Source organism: Populus euphratica, unplaced genomic scaffold (genome assembly GCF_000495115.2).
Source record: "Populus euphratica unplaced genomic scaffold, PopEup_1.0 scaffold168.1, whole genome shotgun sequence".
Taxonomy (NCBI): Eukaryota; Viridiplantae; Streptophyta; class Magnoliopsida; order Malpighiales; family Salicaceae; genus Populus; species Populus euphratica.
This window is the reverse complement of record NW_011500000.1, coordinates 337,264-352,298: the sequence shown is the minus strand read 5'-3', so window position 1 is coordinate 352,298 and position 15,035 is coordinate 337,264. Positions and strand designations below refer to the sequence as shown.

General features: G+C 28.0%; 1 protein-coding gene across 2 annotated transcripts; it reads left to right on the top strand.

Annotated features, from left to right (window-relative positions):
- The first annotated feature begins 1,245 nt into the window (after positions 1 to 1,245).
- On the top strand, positions 1,246 to 7,553 carry LOC105140833 (uncharacterized). Of its 2 annotated transcripts, XR_845244.1 has the most exons (3): positions 1,256 to 1,988; positions 6,354 to 6,553; positions 7,076 to 7,155. XR_845244.1 is itself a non-coding variant. In XM_011047835.1 (2 exons), the coding sequence occupies exons 1-2, from the start codon at positions 1,320 to 1,322 to the stop codon at positions 7,160 to 7,162; spliced, it is 756 nt and encodes a 251-aa protein (XP_011046137.1). In that variant the 5' UTR covers positions 1,246 to 1,319; the 3' UTR covers positions 7,163 to 7,553. The 2 variants fall into 2 exon arrangements, 1 of the variants encoding a protein (XP_011046137.1); XM_011047835.1 differs by lacking the exon at positions 6,354 to 6,553 and having other exon boundaries at positions 1,246 to 1,988; positions 7,076 to 7,553.
- Positions 7,554 to 15,035: the final 7,482 nt, after the last annotated feature.

Here is a 15,035-nt window from a genome sequence, read left to right as displayed (position 1 = left end):
ATATTGAAAATACTCATCCCTTATGTAAATTTTGTTATATAAGTAAGTAGATTTTTATTGACCTTAATTAATTTTCTATCTAGATAGCAAAAATAATAATTTGAAGAATGACGTTATTATTTGCACACATCAAAGATTTTGCTTTATGATAACATTCATAGAAAGAATGTGACATGATATCTTATAGAATCATAATGATGAAAGTTTTGATAAATAAATTTTTTATAAAAAAAGAATTAAATTAATTTGAATTTTGATTTTTATTTAATTATAGATATTAACAAAGAAAAAGATAATGTTATAAACATAGTAAGATTTGAGGTTTGCTGAGAAGCTAACCCTCTCAAGTTATATATATATATATGTTTGAACTTTATTTATTTTTATTTTTATTTTTATTAATTTTAATTTGTTAAATGAAAGATAAGGAGTTTTTTGAAATAAAAGTAAGATTTTCATTTTGAAATTGGGATAATAATGAATTTTTTTTATGATTTTAAAGTGTTAATATGAAGTAATTTATAAAAAAATTATTTTAATATATTTTTAAATAAAAAATACATTTAAAATACATTTTATATCATATTATATTATCTAACAGTGTTTCATCAACTAATAAATATCTTGCATGATAATGAGGTGCATTGAGGTTGTACCGGCATTTTCCTATTAAAAAATTAAAAATAATATTTTTATTTTGTTGTTAATTTAAGAAGGCTAAAGGTTTTAATTTTTTTAGTTAACAATTATTTTTTTTATTTTTTATTACTTTCATATGTTAATTTTAAAAATAATTTTTTTAAAATACAAAAATATTTTAATATAAAAAATAATTGACGATCGTATTTCAGCCAAGCTTCAGTTCATCAGAAAATGATCACAAATTTTGACTTTTTATGAAAAATTATATTTTTAATATAATAATATTAAAAATATCTTTTTTAAAATATAATTTCTACGGAAGAAAGACTACCGTCGTATCTCACTCCATCTCTCTTCCCTTTCCTCTGAAGCAAAGCCGAGCAACACCAACGAAGTGTAGAAACTATAAACTACAAAAGGAGGATATTTATAAAACCAGAGTAGGGAGAAGAAGATCGAGAAGAAAACTGAGCTTCTTTTTCTTCTTTTTTTTTTTTTTTTTTTTTTTTTTTTTTTTTTTTTTTTTTTTTTTTTTTTTTTTTTTTTTTTTTTTTTTTTTTTTTTTTTTTTTTTTTTTTTTTTTTTTTTTTTTTTTTTTTTTTTTTTTTTTTTTTTTTTTTTTTTTTTTTTTTTTTTTTAATCAAAATAGCTACAAAAGAAAAGAGAAGAGAAAAAGAATGCCACCCAACAGTAATCTCAGTAGTGGTGAGAACCCAACAACAAGAGGACCTCGGCCACAACCACCGCCTTCAAACCAAAACCACCACCTGTGCTACCCAACAACAACAAGAACAACGTCGTCGTCGTCGTCCTCACCCTCCTTCAGAGGCTGCTGTTGCTGCCTCTTCCTCCTCTTCTCCCTCCTTGCCCTCCTAATTCTAGCCGTTTTCCTCGTCATAATGCTGGCGGTCAAACCCAAAAAACCCCAGTTCGATCTCCAACAGGTTGGAGTCCAGTACATGGGCATATCCGCAACCAATCCATCCGCCTCTCTGGACCCCACAAGCACCACCACACCAGCCTCTGCCTCTCTTTCTTTAACCATTAACATGCTGTTCACCGCTGTTAACCCAAATAAGGTAGGGATCAGGTACGGGGAGTCCAGTTTTACTGTCATGTACAGTGGGATTCCTTTGGGGAAGGCTTTAGTGCCTGGGTTTTATCAGGAAGCTCACAGTCAGAGACAGGTGAAGGCCACCATATCCGTTGATCGATATAGCTTGATGCAAGCTTATGCTTCTGATTTGATCAGAGATGCCTCCTTGAATGATCGTGTGGAGCTCAGAGTTCTCGGTCAAGTCGGTGCTAAGATCCGCGTTCTCAACTTCGATTCCCCTGGTGTTCAGGTCAGTCCATTTTTTATTATTAATATTTATATACCCAAAAAAAAAAACTCCCCTCGTTTATGCATGGGTATATGAGTAATTGCCTTTTTTTTTTTCTTTTTAACATTGCCTGATCGCCTCTTTTTTTTTTTTCTTTTTAACATTGCCTGAAATAAAAAGATTGCCTGAGTATTTTTGGTTATTGAATTTTCTTAGCATTACATGAAATAATTTTTTTTTTTAAAAATAGTAATCACCTGAGCTATCCATTCCTTTATTATTATTATTATTTTTAAATTCGTTACCCAAATTGATTAAGATTATTGGGAGAATTCAGGTCTTTTGGATGGTTGTAAGCTTAAAGCATGTGTGTTATGTTATTGTGATAGGTTTTTTTATATTGTGGTTTAAAAAAATAGTTGAATGTTTTTTTTATAAATTATAGTTTTTTTAATTGAAATTTTAAGATAAAGTTCGAGTGAAGTGTAATGTGTATTTATTAATTAAATACTTTAAAATATATAGCTGAAATAAAATGTAGCATGCATCATATAAATAAACAATGTCTAACTAAGATAATCAACTCGATTCATATAAAGATAAGATGTTTCTATTATTTATTTATGTGAATGTGTTTAGATATAGTATGCTGACATTATTAATTCATCTTGTGGACATTTTAGTCAGAATCCATAGGCAATCGACGACATGTATCCCATAACACTTAGTGATGAGATAATTTTTTGGGCTATATATATATATATATATATATATTTGTTTTGGAAGAGCCTAAACCAATATAAAAAGAAATAGTGTAATGGTGTTAATCGAATTTGATGAACTGTCATATCTATTTCTTTATATATATATATATATATTTTGGAAGAGCCTAAACCAATATAAAAAAAAAATAGTGTAACAGTGTTAATCAAATTTGATGAACTATCATATCTATTTGTTTTAAGTTGGGCTACATGTTAAACTTAATTAATTAAAATCTATGTTAAGACCATATGATTCTATCTTAAGATTATTAATTAATGATATTTTGATGTTTGAAATAATCATTTCTCAATATCTAGGTATGTAAAAAGTAAGAAATAATGATCTTATTATATATATATATATATATATATATATTTGTATAAAAGATTTTTCAAGAACCTGCTATATTTTTATTTTATTAATGAACGTGTAATAGATTTTTTTTATTTATTAATGTCATTTAAAGAAAATGACTCGTTGCTCCTTCACTCCATCAAAACAACAAGTTTGAGGGAATATTAATACTTTCTGAATCATTTAGGTAAAATGTTCACTTTTTTCTATTCTCGAAACTTATATATCTTAGTTCTTAGAATATTAATCACACAAAAATAAAAACAAACAATCTTATTTTTGGAATTTAAGGTTATTTTTTTATTCATTAATATTTTACTTGAAGTTGTTAATTTGATTATTGGAGAGTTTTTAAATCTTACTAACTAGTATTGTTTTATATTTTATGGGCTAAAAAGAGAGAAATATTGACATTAATATTTGATTAGTCACAGTTCAAATATCAAATAACTTTATTTTTAAACATAGAGGTTTTGGGATATCATAACTATTATTGATGTCATTAAACAATACCCCAATGGCATAATATTATGACTAATAATTAACTTTCTAGTTTTTAGAGGGAAATTTTATAAAAATTATGGAAGTTTAAAGGATAGTTTATAACTCTAGAGGAGGATGGCGCTATCTTTAAGCTCTGCCTTTATTGCCAAAGCAATTTAAAGGATCATTCAATAATTGTTTGTCCGTTGCTAGTGCGTGCTTTTTAATGGCTTCGGAAACTACATGCGTACTTGGATGCTTCGATGTATATATGTTAGTGTCTTTGCATTCTATATCATACAAAACACTAAAGGGTATGTTTATTTTTCATTCTTTCACATTTTATGTAGATTTATTGTTTAAAATTATGCTTTGTTTTCTTCAATTTGGTCTTCAAATTGTTTTTATGCAATTGCATCATTTTAGGCCAAATTCAAAGATAATTAAGTTAAATTTGTAGACTGAGAACAAAATTAAAAGATATAAAATCAAAGTAGAAAAAATACCATAAATGAATGATGATTTTAAAATTCACACAAAAAGTTTAATTCAGTCCTCCTACTTTAAATATTATACATATTTGGTCCCCTAATATTTTATCAATTCAATTTTGGTACTTTATTTTTAAACATAGAGGTTTTGGGATATCATAACTATTATTGATGTCATTAAACAATACCCCAATGGCATAATATTATGACTAATAATTAACTTTCTAGTTTTTAGAGGGAAATTTTATAAAAATTATGGAAGTTTAAAGGATAGTTTATAACTCTAGAGGAGGATGGCGCTATCTTTAAGCTCTGCCTTTATTGCCAAAGCAATTTAAAGGATCATTCAATAATTCTTGGTCCGTTGCTAGTGCGTGCTTTTTAATGGCTTCGGAAACTACATGCGTGCTTGGATGCTTCGATGTATATATGTTAGTGTCTTTGCATTCTATATCATACAAAACACTAAAGGGTATGTTTATTTTTCATTCTTTCACATTTTATGTAGATTTATTGTTTAAAATTATGCTTTGTTTTCTTCAATTTGATCTTCAAATTGTTTTTATGCAATTGCATCATTTTAGGCCAAATTCAAAGATAATTAAGTTAAATTTGTAGACTGAGAACAAAATTAAAAGATATAAAATCAAATACCATAAATGAATGATGATTTTAAAGTTCACACAAAAAGTTTAATTCAGTCCTATTACTTTAAATATTATACATATTTGATCTCCTAATATTTTATCAATTCAATTTTGGTATAAAAATTTATTTTTATTATTTTTTAGTCTATGATTTGAGAGAGGAGAGAAAGAGGCTGTTAAATTTAAGCGGTAAAAAGAAAAAAATATCGTTGACATCGATTTCAATCACCGAAACGGTGGAGCTTTACGTTAAATAATTTTATTTGATGAGAAAAGTTTGTATTAAGTATTTTATTTACTTTGAAAGTTCCAAAAAAACATATATGAGCTCTAGAAAATTTTTGGTTTCAAGCTGATTTTAGATTTTGGGATGACTTTTTAGGTTTTTTTCTAGGTGTTTTAGGCCAAAAAAGAATTGAAATGAGTTTTTAAATAAAAAAAAAACATTTAGCTCTAATTCTATAGCCACCATAGTGACTAACTGACATTTGAGCAAAATTAAACGAAATATTATTAGCCTCAGCAAGCAATATGTTGTTCAATTTATTTTTTTTTCAAAAAATATCATATTGTCTACCCTAGCTATAATAAAAAGAAATAAGGGTCCAAACATGCGGGTCCTAATGAAATGGGACAGGATAATGCTTGATTTTTTCACCTTTTTTTCTATTTTTTTAAGATAATGTTTTTTTTTATTTAAATTAATATCTTTTCTCTTTCTTATTTAACCTTTATTGGATAAAGACTTTTTCAATGGTGTTATGTGTATTTAGATTTTTAAAGGATTATTATAATTAATCTATACTTTTATTCTTTTGTACAAATAAACTTCATTTTTGAAATTTTTTTTTTCAAATAATATTTCTAATATGTGAAGCCTTATGTAATATTTTTTTCTTTTCTTTTATTAAATTAATTTTGTATTTTTTTCTTTTTTTTATTAAATTAATTTAATGTATGCGTCTATTTCTATTATCTTTTTGATTGAATAAAAAATTATTTTAATAAAAAAATTAGCCAACATCTTCAATAAATATTTCATTTTGCAAGATTAAATTTCTTGATATGCAATTGTTTTTTGATTTTTATAGTTTTATTTTTAATTATTGTTGATTTTTTTATTTATTAACATATATATTTCTTGATTAACTTAATTACATGTATGCATAAATTTTTTTTTCACTTAGAATTTTTTAAACTACAAAAACAAGTCAAAAGAACCTATTTATATGATTTTTTATATATATATAAAAAATCCGTGTCAAAGCTTGAATCATGCTATTACTTGTGTTGTTACTTGATCCGCATGACAAGGTGTTTTAAAAATCAAGAGGTACCTAGATTCTTTATGGTAGCAATGCTATTTAAAAAAAAAAAAAAAAAGACAATTGGAAAAAAGAAGGGTACATATATTGTTTTTAAATAACAAAAATCTCATTATAAAAATATCTTAAAAACATATTTATTTTTATTTGTTTCCATTTATTATTATATTTATTATGTAGCCAAAGCTGGTTTAAGATGAACAAACGTTTTTGATAAAATTATGAATAAGATCTTTTAAAATATTTAAGAAATATTTTTATTTTTATTTTTTATGTGTATTTGACAAGTTTGGTATTGCTTCAATCTTCATTTATCCATAGTTAACTTCATGCACACGGGTGAAATAAATTACTTATAGGTTTCCTTTACAACATAGTTCATGTTTAACTGTGGATATCACCTCCCAGCTACAATTAGCATGTGAACTGGTAATGGTTGGCTGGAATGCTTTAGGGTCCCTTTTTCTTATCGTTTTCGAGGTATGCTTTGTGAAGAGCTCTATTATAGTGGGGCATGTCAGGCAGCAGTCACATCGTCTACGTCCTCGGTTATAGTGAAACTACTGTTGCTTGTGCTTTTGCGTTTGCTGTGGGGTATAATTACCGCGTGGATGTGTCTTGTCTGGCTTGAATTTCTGGGTTTCATTTTGGTTTTATTATACATGTCTCTTTGAAATTTCAAGCTTGGCTTTTTGACAAAATGAATAAAGGCAACAGTCCTTCATGCATTGCTAGCCTCGATCATCTTTTCCCACATCATGGTCCTGAGGTATTGGTTTTGTTCTCCATTTTTATAATCCCTTTTTGCCGGTGGCATATTGTTCTGTTCGCCTCATTCATTAAACTCCGCGGCTGATTCAGGGTGGCCGACGAAGAACTCTGGACTTAGTCAAAATCCAATTTGATTTTTTTAGAAAAAAAGTTTTAATGTTTTCTTGTTTTGATTATCCCATTTTTTTTAATGTTTTCTTGTTTTGATTATCCCACGTTTTAGTAACTTTCATCAAACAAGGTGAAGATCTAATTTGAGTTGGAATGTGCAGGTATCAGTGGATTGTGCAATAGTGATAAGTCCAAGAAAACAGTCTCTTACTTACAAGCAGTGTGGATTTGATGGACTGAATGTTTGAAGGGCCACAAAAAAATCTATTTTTTCTTTCATTTTGTCTCGCAATAAACAAAGAACAGAGAGAGAGAGGAGAAGAGGAAAAGGGGGAACGCTACACTTGAGAAAATGGGAGACCAAAAGGTTTTCCCAAGATTTTGCTGAATCTTATAAGGTATTATTTTTGCTTCATTGTGAAGGAAAGACAAAGATACTCGCTGTGTGTTGAGTGCCAAAACAGTCGCCCTATTCGCACCCTCTCTTCCCCCCTGTGCTATGGTGGCCGATCAAGCACTGGACATCCTCGCAGTTAAACTGTGTCAGGACTCCACACGTAGATGTGACACAGCACATTTCCGGCACCATTAATTGCTGCCCTAATTGCCTGGCTTTATCTATCAATTCCTAGTTGAGTGGTGTGGTCCCATTTTCATCCACTGTGTAAATTAATGTCCAACTAAGGTAGTGATAGGATGTTATTTGATTATTAGTATCAATTGAGTCAATTTTATAGATATAAAGTGTTGTTTAACAAGTTATTAAAATATGGATAATTTTAAATAATTAAAACATATACAAGGATAAAATGGCACTAATTTGTTTTAAGAAAAAGAAATGGCTTGTGTGTGCATTACATTAGATTGCTGGCACGCTTCATGAAACAAAAATTTATTCTTAATTTCTTAATGTAAAAATAATGTTTGGTTGCTTTTATTATAATTTAGGTTATATACCTGATTGAATTTAATAAGTTAGTTTATTCAATCATGTAATTAAATTGTTGGCTAATATATCTTGTAGTCAATTAGCTAGTTATACGTGATACTGATTTTTTCATATAAAATATATTTATTATTAATAAAGATTTTTTTATTTTTAATATTCATTTATATTTAATTAATTAATGAATGTAATATTTAATTAATGAGTTTAGAGTAAAGATAAAGTTCAAAGGACAAAAATATTTTACAAAAAAAATTATAAAGTTGTTATAATTATAAAATTCTTATTACATCAAAAAGTATTGTTCTTAAAAGGTTCCTGGTCAGTATTATATTAAAATTAGATATTAATTAAAGTTCTTGATACATATATATATATATTCCTGGTCAGTATTATATTAAAATTAGATATTAATTAAAGTTCTTGATATATATATATATGTATATATATACTAATAAACTGAAGTATAAGAGATACATAAAACTAATATGTATGTGATTGTCAAATAACATGTCTATTGAATTGACCTGTAAGAGAATTTTATATAGAGAAATCGTCCATGTTTATGGAAAGACTCTCATGATAGTTTTGCAAGTGATTTTTAAACTTGATATCACTACGTTATCTTATATATGAAATGTTATGCTTTGAACATAATCACATGTTGTTCTAATTAAGGGTAACAAATAAGAAAATATTAGGTATAACATAAATTATATGAAGGTATTTGAGTAAACAATAGAGAATTCATCACCCTAAATGAATTAGAGAAAACAATTTATTTATTCTCAAATAGTATTGATTGTGAAAATTCTTGGACAAGGTGAAATGAGTTTTGAAAAGAGTTATAGGATCTTATTCAAAGTGTCAATGTGTAACAACCTGACCCAACCTGTTGTATATCATTCGCTTTGGGCCTTCCGCCCTCATGATTTTGTTCCGGTGACGCGAGCTCATCAATAAGCCTGATGCCTCAAAATGCATACAATAGGTCAGCGACTAACACTATTAATAAAGCCAATAGCTAACTACTTACGCGCCGATATGGGATTTTACAGTCCACCCTCCTTAAAATCTGAGATATACAGCTCCAGATATAATCCAATTACCGAACAGTGTTCTGATTTGGATTGCACCGACATCTCTTTTCTAAGTTTGACCATCTCTTTGTCCTTTCAATTTCAGTTCTTAAATTCATCAATCAATCCTTTCATTTATGTGATAGGCTTGTATTTAAAATAAATATTTACCACAAATTAAAGGTATCTTATATTATTAGATACGTTATTATAAAACATGCTTTAGTTAAGAAGTTATTGATACTTCGAGTGCAAAATGATGATATAAAACCTTGATAAAAATATACTTTTAAGTACTAATCACTTTTATTAAACAATACAAAAATAACATGAATATTTCTACTAACAAATTTAGTTTGTCTCTTTTAAAAAAGAAAGACAAGAAGACTATACGTGAACATGCTCAATGCTCGATAATATAGAGATTTAGCCACCTAAATATATCCCTCACTTTTAGATAAAGATATGGTCACTTTGTTTACTAATATCCTCAAAGCTCCTTATTATAAGCATGTATTGGATAACTCAGCTCAATAGTTTACAAATGTTATTATAGTGGCTGAGCGTATTAAACAAAGAATACAAAGTGGAAGAATCACTACACCATAGAGAAAAAAGGTTTTAAAGAAAAAAAATGTTAATAATGTTAAGGGTGGGTATAAAGGTAATAATAAAAATTTCCAAAATTACAACACTTAAACCCCTTCATCCCAAATAGCCAATATCAACTTTAACTCACATTTTCCTATAAAAAACTTGAAACATAAAATAACTTAACTAATAACCAAATTATGAATCGACCATAAGAAACTACAAAAGAACCCAAGAACAATTACCCCCACTACCTTTAATTTTGAGTGAAGTGTATGAGAAGTTACTAAGTATTGGAAAAATAGCTTTAATTCCTATCACACAACTATAACCATTCAATCCTAATTGGTAAAAACTAGAGCTCAATTCTGAATATCATACGAGCATATCTGGGCATAATATTGAACTTTTCATATGTTTTAAAAAAAGCTTTTATAATTGATCAAAACGGGATGAATAACATTTGATGAGGCTTATAATATAAATACAAATTCTCTACCTAATCATGCTATATGTAATGGAACTGTAAATATATTAGAGACTAAAGGCCTAAAGACTTGAAAGTGTCTCTGAATGGGATTTATAAAATGCTCGTAAGAGCTAGATATAAAAAAAGTAGTTGTGTGAATAACTGATAAATAATATTTTTTGTAAGTATCACAAAAAAAAGGTCATGTGATTGATCAATATGAAGATTTCCACAATAAAGTGATACATATGCTAACTTAAGGTTATGAGAATCGAAGAGGTAACAAGCAAGGAGATATTTATAGTTGATAAACATAAAAAGAATATAAAAGTTTAATAGTTATAGTTTACTATTAATAGGTTGCTCATATTCATTTTGTCCAAACCCAAAGTAACGAGTGATGGGAGATATAGTGTCTTGCCATATAAGTATGGGTATTTCTTCCAAAGCTCACATTCAACACGTGTTTTTCAAGCAAACATTGGAGACTTGACTCGTAGTGAAAGGTGTTTTACACCTGAGGAGCTTGAAAAGCAAAGAAAAGCTAAGGTTAAAGAGGTAGTTAACTTGTCTGAGGAAATAAATAAACCTATAATTGAATAAGAAACTAATGAATTCCTGAGATTGATAAAACACAATGAGTATAATGTTGTTGAGCAACTCAAAGGAACTCATACTAGGATATCTATGTTATATTTGATATTCATCTATGAACCACACCGAACAACTTTATAAAAAATGATAAACGAGGCATATGTCTTAAGATACAAGTCACAAGACCATAAAGCACTTGGCAAGCAGAATTCAAGCATTAAATTATATGTATTTTGCTGAAGATGAGTTAGACCTCGAGGGTATTAAACACAATTCACTGTTATATTCTTCTCATACCAAGTTATCGACTCAACAAGTTTCACAACTTGCAAACAATAATTTTAAAATTTATCCCATTATCCTAGATTTCCTTAACTTGGCCATAAGATCAAGTTCCTATTTTTCTTCAATATTCGCTCAGTAGAACAATTCTTATAATATTCAATATTTATGAAAAATAATATTACAATTAATTTAGTTATAACATGATTCAAGAAACATGTTCTTATACATAATAAAAGGATATCTAAAGTAAAGTGCAACTAAATTATATCATATTTTAAAGAGACAATCTCTTTAAATACTTCATTGATAATTAGATTAGATAAGTAATTATCATTTTATATACAAAAATATTTGTTCTTCCAAATACATCATTCGATTAGACAAAAGATACAAAGTCATTAAACTACAACTCGGCTCAGTGCTGCGAGGTACCTGAAAAGTTATTATATATTTTAGACATAATCATTTTTATACTCAAAGATAATTAAACATTATGACCTATGTATATATGTATTCGTCACATCCTTTATCAAATAATTTATCTTTATTATTCCCTCACATGCACAAATCAATATCATTAATACCAATTTTTATGGACATACCAAGATCATCACTAGCCTAAACTAGGTATTTATTCTATTAATAAATCATTTAGATGCTTTAACTGACCATTAAATAGGGCACTAATCACATTACCCAAGAAATTAGTTTCTATGATTGCTCTTATTTTTCTGATTGCGGACTAAGCCCGGCTCATATGACTGGGTAGACCCATAAAACTTTAAGGCCTTGTTTGGCCTATCCTAATTTTGCAAGGAAAAAACTCATTTTTCTTCCCTCAAAACATGTTTAGCAAACATGCCCTTAGCCCTAATCATGCATTTTTCTCCTTTGTATATCTGACCCATTGCCAAACAGACCCCAAAAGAATTTTAAAAAATCTAAAACATTCAAGGACCATTTAAAAGTTATTTGTAAATCACTCGCATGATTTTTCAACCATTACATTTAATATTTAGGTTGTAAATTTACACTGTAGATATTAACCCCATATTAAATATTTTTTTTAATTTTAGAAAGTACAAAAAAGTCCAAAATTCCATATTTAAAAAATACAAAAATACAATTTTATTTATGTGCATACGAACAAATTCTAAACTTTTGATTCATATTTTATTAAAAAAATAAAATTATATTTTTATCATACTTTGAAAAATACAAAACTCAATTAATATATCATCACAAGTTTGTGATTATCTATTAAGATTTGATCAAAATTTCAAAAACACCATAAAAATCAATTTATTTAATTAATATTTGGGATATAAATTTTAAAATGTAATGCATATTCCTGATATTAAATTAAATGAATTGAAAAAAAATAAAATGTTGAGAAATAATTGTAAAATTTTATATTTAAGTATAAAAAATTACTTTGTAAAATATATCCTCATGTATTAAAGATACAAAATTAAAATAAATACATTATTAAATGTTAGGCCTTGGAATGATGAAGTTTTAGCTTGATAACGCAAAGACCTCCTTACTAAAAGGAATATATTTTGAGTCCATGGGAATAGAGACCTCTTTGCTAAAAAGGATCTACCTTAAATCCATAATATATGGACTTCTTTAATAAGGAGAATTTTTTTAAATCTTAAAGAGATTAACAAATAGAAACATAACTTAAAGAGAAAAACAATCAATCAATATTGCAATGTACCATAGATAGGGTGTAATGGGGATGATGTGTCTTCCTTATACATAACTAGTTTTTTTACCTAGACCCTTACAGATTAGTAGGTTTTCTAGTGATCATAATATAAGGTAGCAACTCCTGAACCCTTCAAATTATAATTTAATAATTGATTCAAAACTCCTGAACCTTTCAAATTATAATTTAATAATTGATTCAAACATATCTAAAACCCCATTAATCCAGACTAAAGATTTATTATTCATCATTGTGCACGCCACAACAGGGATTTTAAGATTAGATAAAGAGATCAATTCAACTAGAAATGATATTTTCATGACAATTTGGATAGGGACTTAGACTCTATTAAACTGAAAATTCATAATTTCTAAGATTGAAACAATCTTGAGGCTTATTTGGAGTAGGAGAAAAAGGTTAATTGGAGTTTTAATTGTCATAGATATTCTGAACAAAAAAAGATGAAGTTGGTGGTCATTAAATTTATAGATTATGCATTGATTTGATAAGATCAGATTATGATTAGTATGATAAGGAATAAGGAGCAACTTATAGAAATGGGGAAAAGATGAAATTCTTGATGAGAAAGAGTTTTGTTCCTGATTACTATTATAAGGATCTATATCTGAAGCTATAAGGTTTTAACTTAAGGTTCTAAGACAATAGATGATTATCATAATGAGATAAAGATTGAAGTGATTTAGGTCAATATTGTTGATGATGGAGAATCTATCATGGCTAAACTTTTTAATAGGTTGAATATGGACATTACCAATGTTTTGTAGTTACAACATTATGTGAAGTTGAAAGACATGGTATATATAGCAATAAAAATGAAAGGACAAATTAAAAGAAGAGGTAATGTAAAACATAAACCAGTTCAACATCTTCTTCATCAATTTGGAGGCCAAATATAAAGATAGAAGTGGTCACTCAACCGAAGTCCTTTATATATGCTAAGGCTAAACTACCTAAGGCCAATAATAAGACTCATACAGATGAGGAAGGTAAAACCAATTCACAAACTATGTGTAATTATAATATAACTTGTTTCAAGTGTTTGGAGAGTGTACACATTGCTTTTTAATGTCTAAATAAAAGAACAATGTTCATAAAGCATGTTAGGTGAGATTGAATCTAAAAGTGAAAAATATGATGGTGATGAAATGTCACCTTTGAAGGATTGCAATGATGTAGAGATTGCATATCCAGTTGAGGAGGAGACCTTGGTTATAAGGCATATTCTGAATGCACAAATCAAAGAGTATGATGTAAATCAGTAAGGAAGAATATTTTTCACACTAGATGACATATCCAAAACAAAGTATGTGATATGATAATTGATAGAGCCAGTTGTGCTAATGCAACTAATATTACTCTTGTTATAAAATTTAATTTGAATACTATAAAACATCCTAAACATAATTGTAGTGGTTAAATGAATGTGGTTAGGTGAAAGTCATTAAACATGTGTTAATTTTCATTGCTATTAGTAGATATTTTGATGCTGTTATATATGATATGGTTCTAATGCATGCTAGTTATTTATTTTTAAAGCATCTATAATAGTTTGATAGGAAGGTTATTTATGATGGATTTAGAAATAGATACATTATTGTAAAAGATGGTAAAATTATCACTTATGTGACTCTGTCTCTAAAACAAATGTATAATGATCAATTAAAATTAAAAAAAAAAGTGAGGTTTGGAAGAGTGAAAATTCATGTGAGGAAAATTATGGGAAAACACCATCAGATTTGGCTAATTTTAAATCAATAATTAAACTAGTTGAGTATAGAGATAAGACCCGAGGAATGAAGAAATTAAATGTGAGTGATGATCATTGTTTGGAAAAATTAAGAAAACCACCAAGTTTCTATGCAAGAGATGGTGAGATCAAATAAATGTTTTATACTAACAAGCCAATGATTTTACTTGTGTATAGGAGACTTACTTTAATACTAACAATCTTGGTAATATAATTCCTCGTGTGGTTGTTTCTTTATTGCCAAAGTTGATGATGTATTTCATGAAAACATTCCTCGTTGATTACCATTATTGAGGAGGATAAAACATCATATTGACCTTGTACCTAGTGTCGCGGGGTACGAGCCGGCACGACGTTGTTTGACGATGGCGAAGGTTTTTTGTCGTGCCTCCAGTGTGAGGTGTTATGTGTTGGAAAAAGGTTTTGGATTTAATCATAAAATTATGATTAATGTTTAGGAGTCGTCACCTAGTATTATGGTTACTAGAAACCTATGGTCTGCGAGAGTCTAAGTAAGGGACTGGTTGTTGACATGACTAAAAGATTGATGTCTTCTCCTAAGTGCAGGAGTGTCGAAGTAATAAATAACCCGGCAAGACCAGGGTCGAACCACAAGGAGGTTAATTGTACAAATTATAAATAACAATAATACAACAACAATAATAATAGTAATAA

Coding starts and splice junctions, on each gene's coding strand:
- LOC105140833 (XM_011047835.1), top strand. CDS start 1,320: ATGCCACCCAACAGTAATCTCAGTAGTGGTGAGAACCCAACAACAAGA. Junction 1,989..7,075: donor TCGATTCCCCTGGTGTTCAG/GTCAGTCCATTT, acceptor TGGAATGTGCAG/GTATCAGTGGATTGTGCAAT.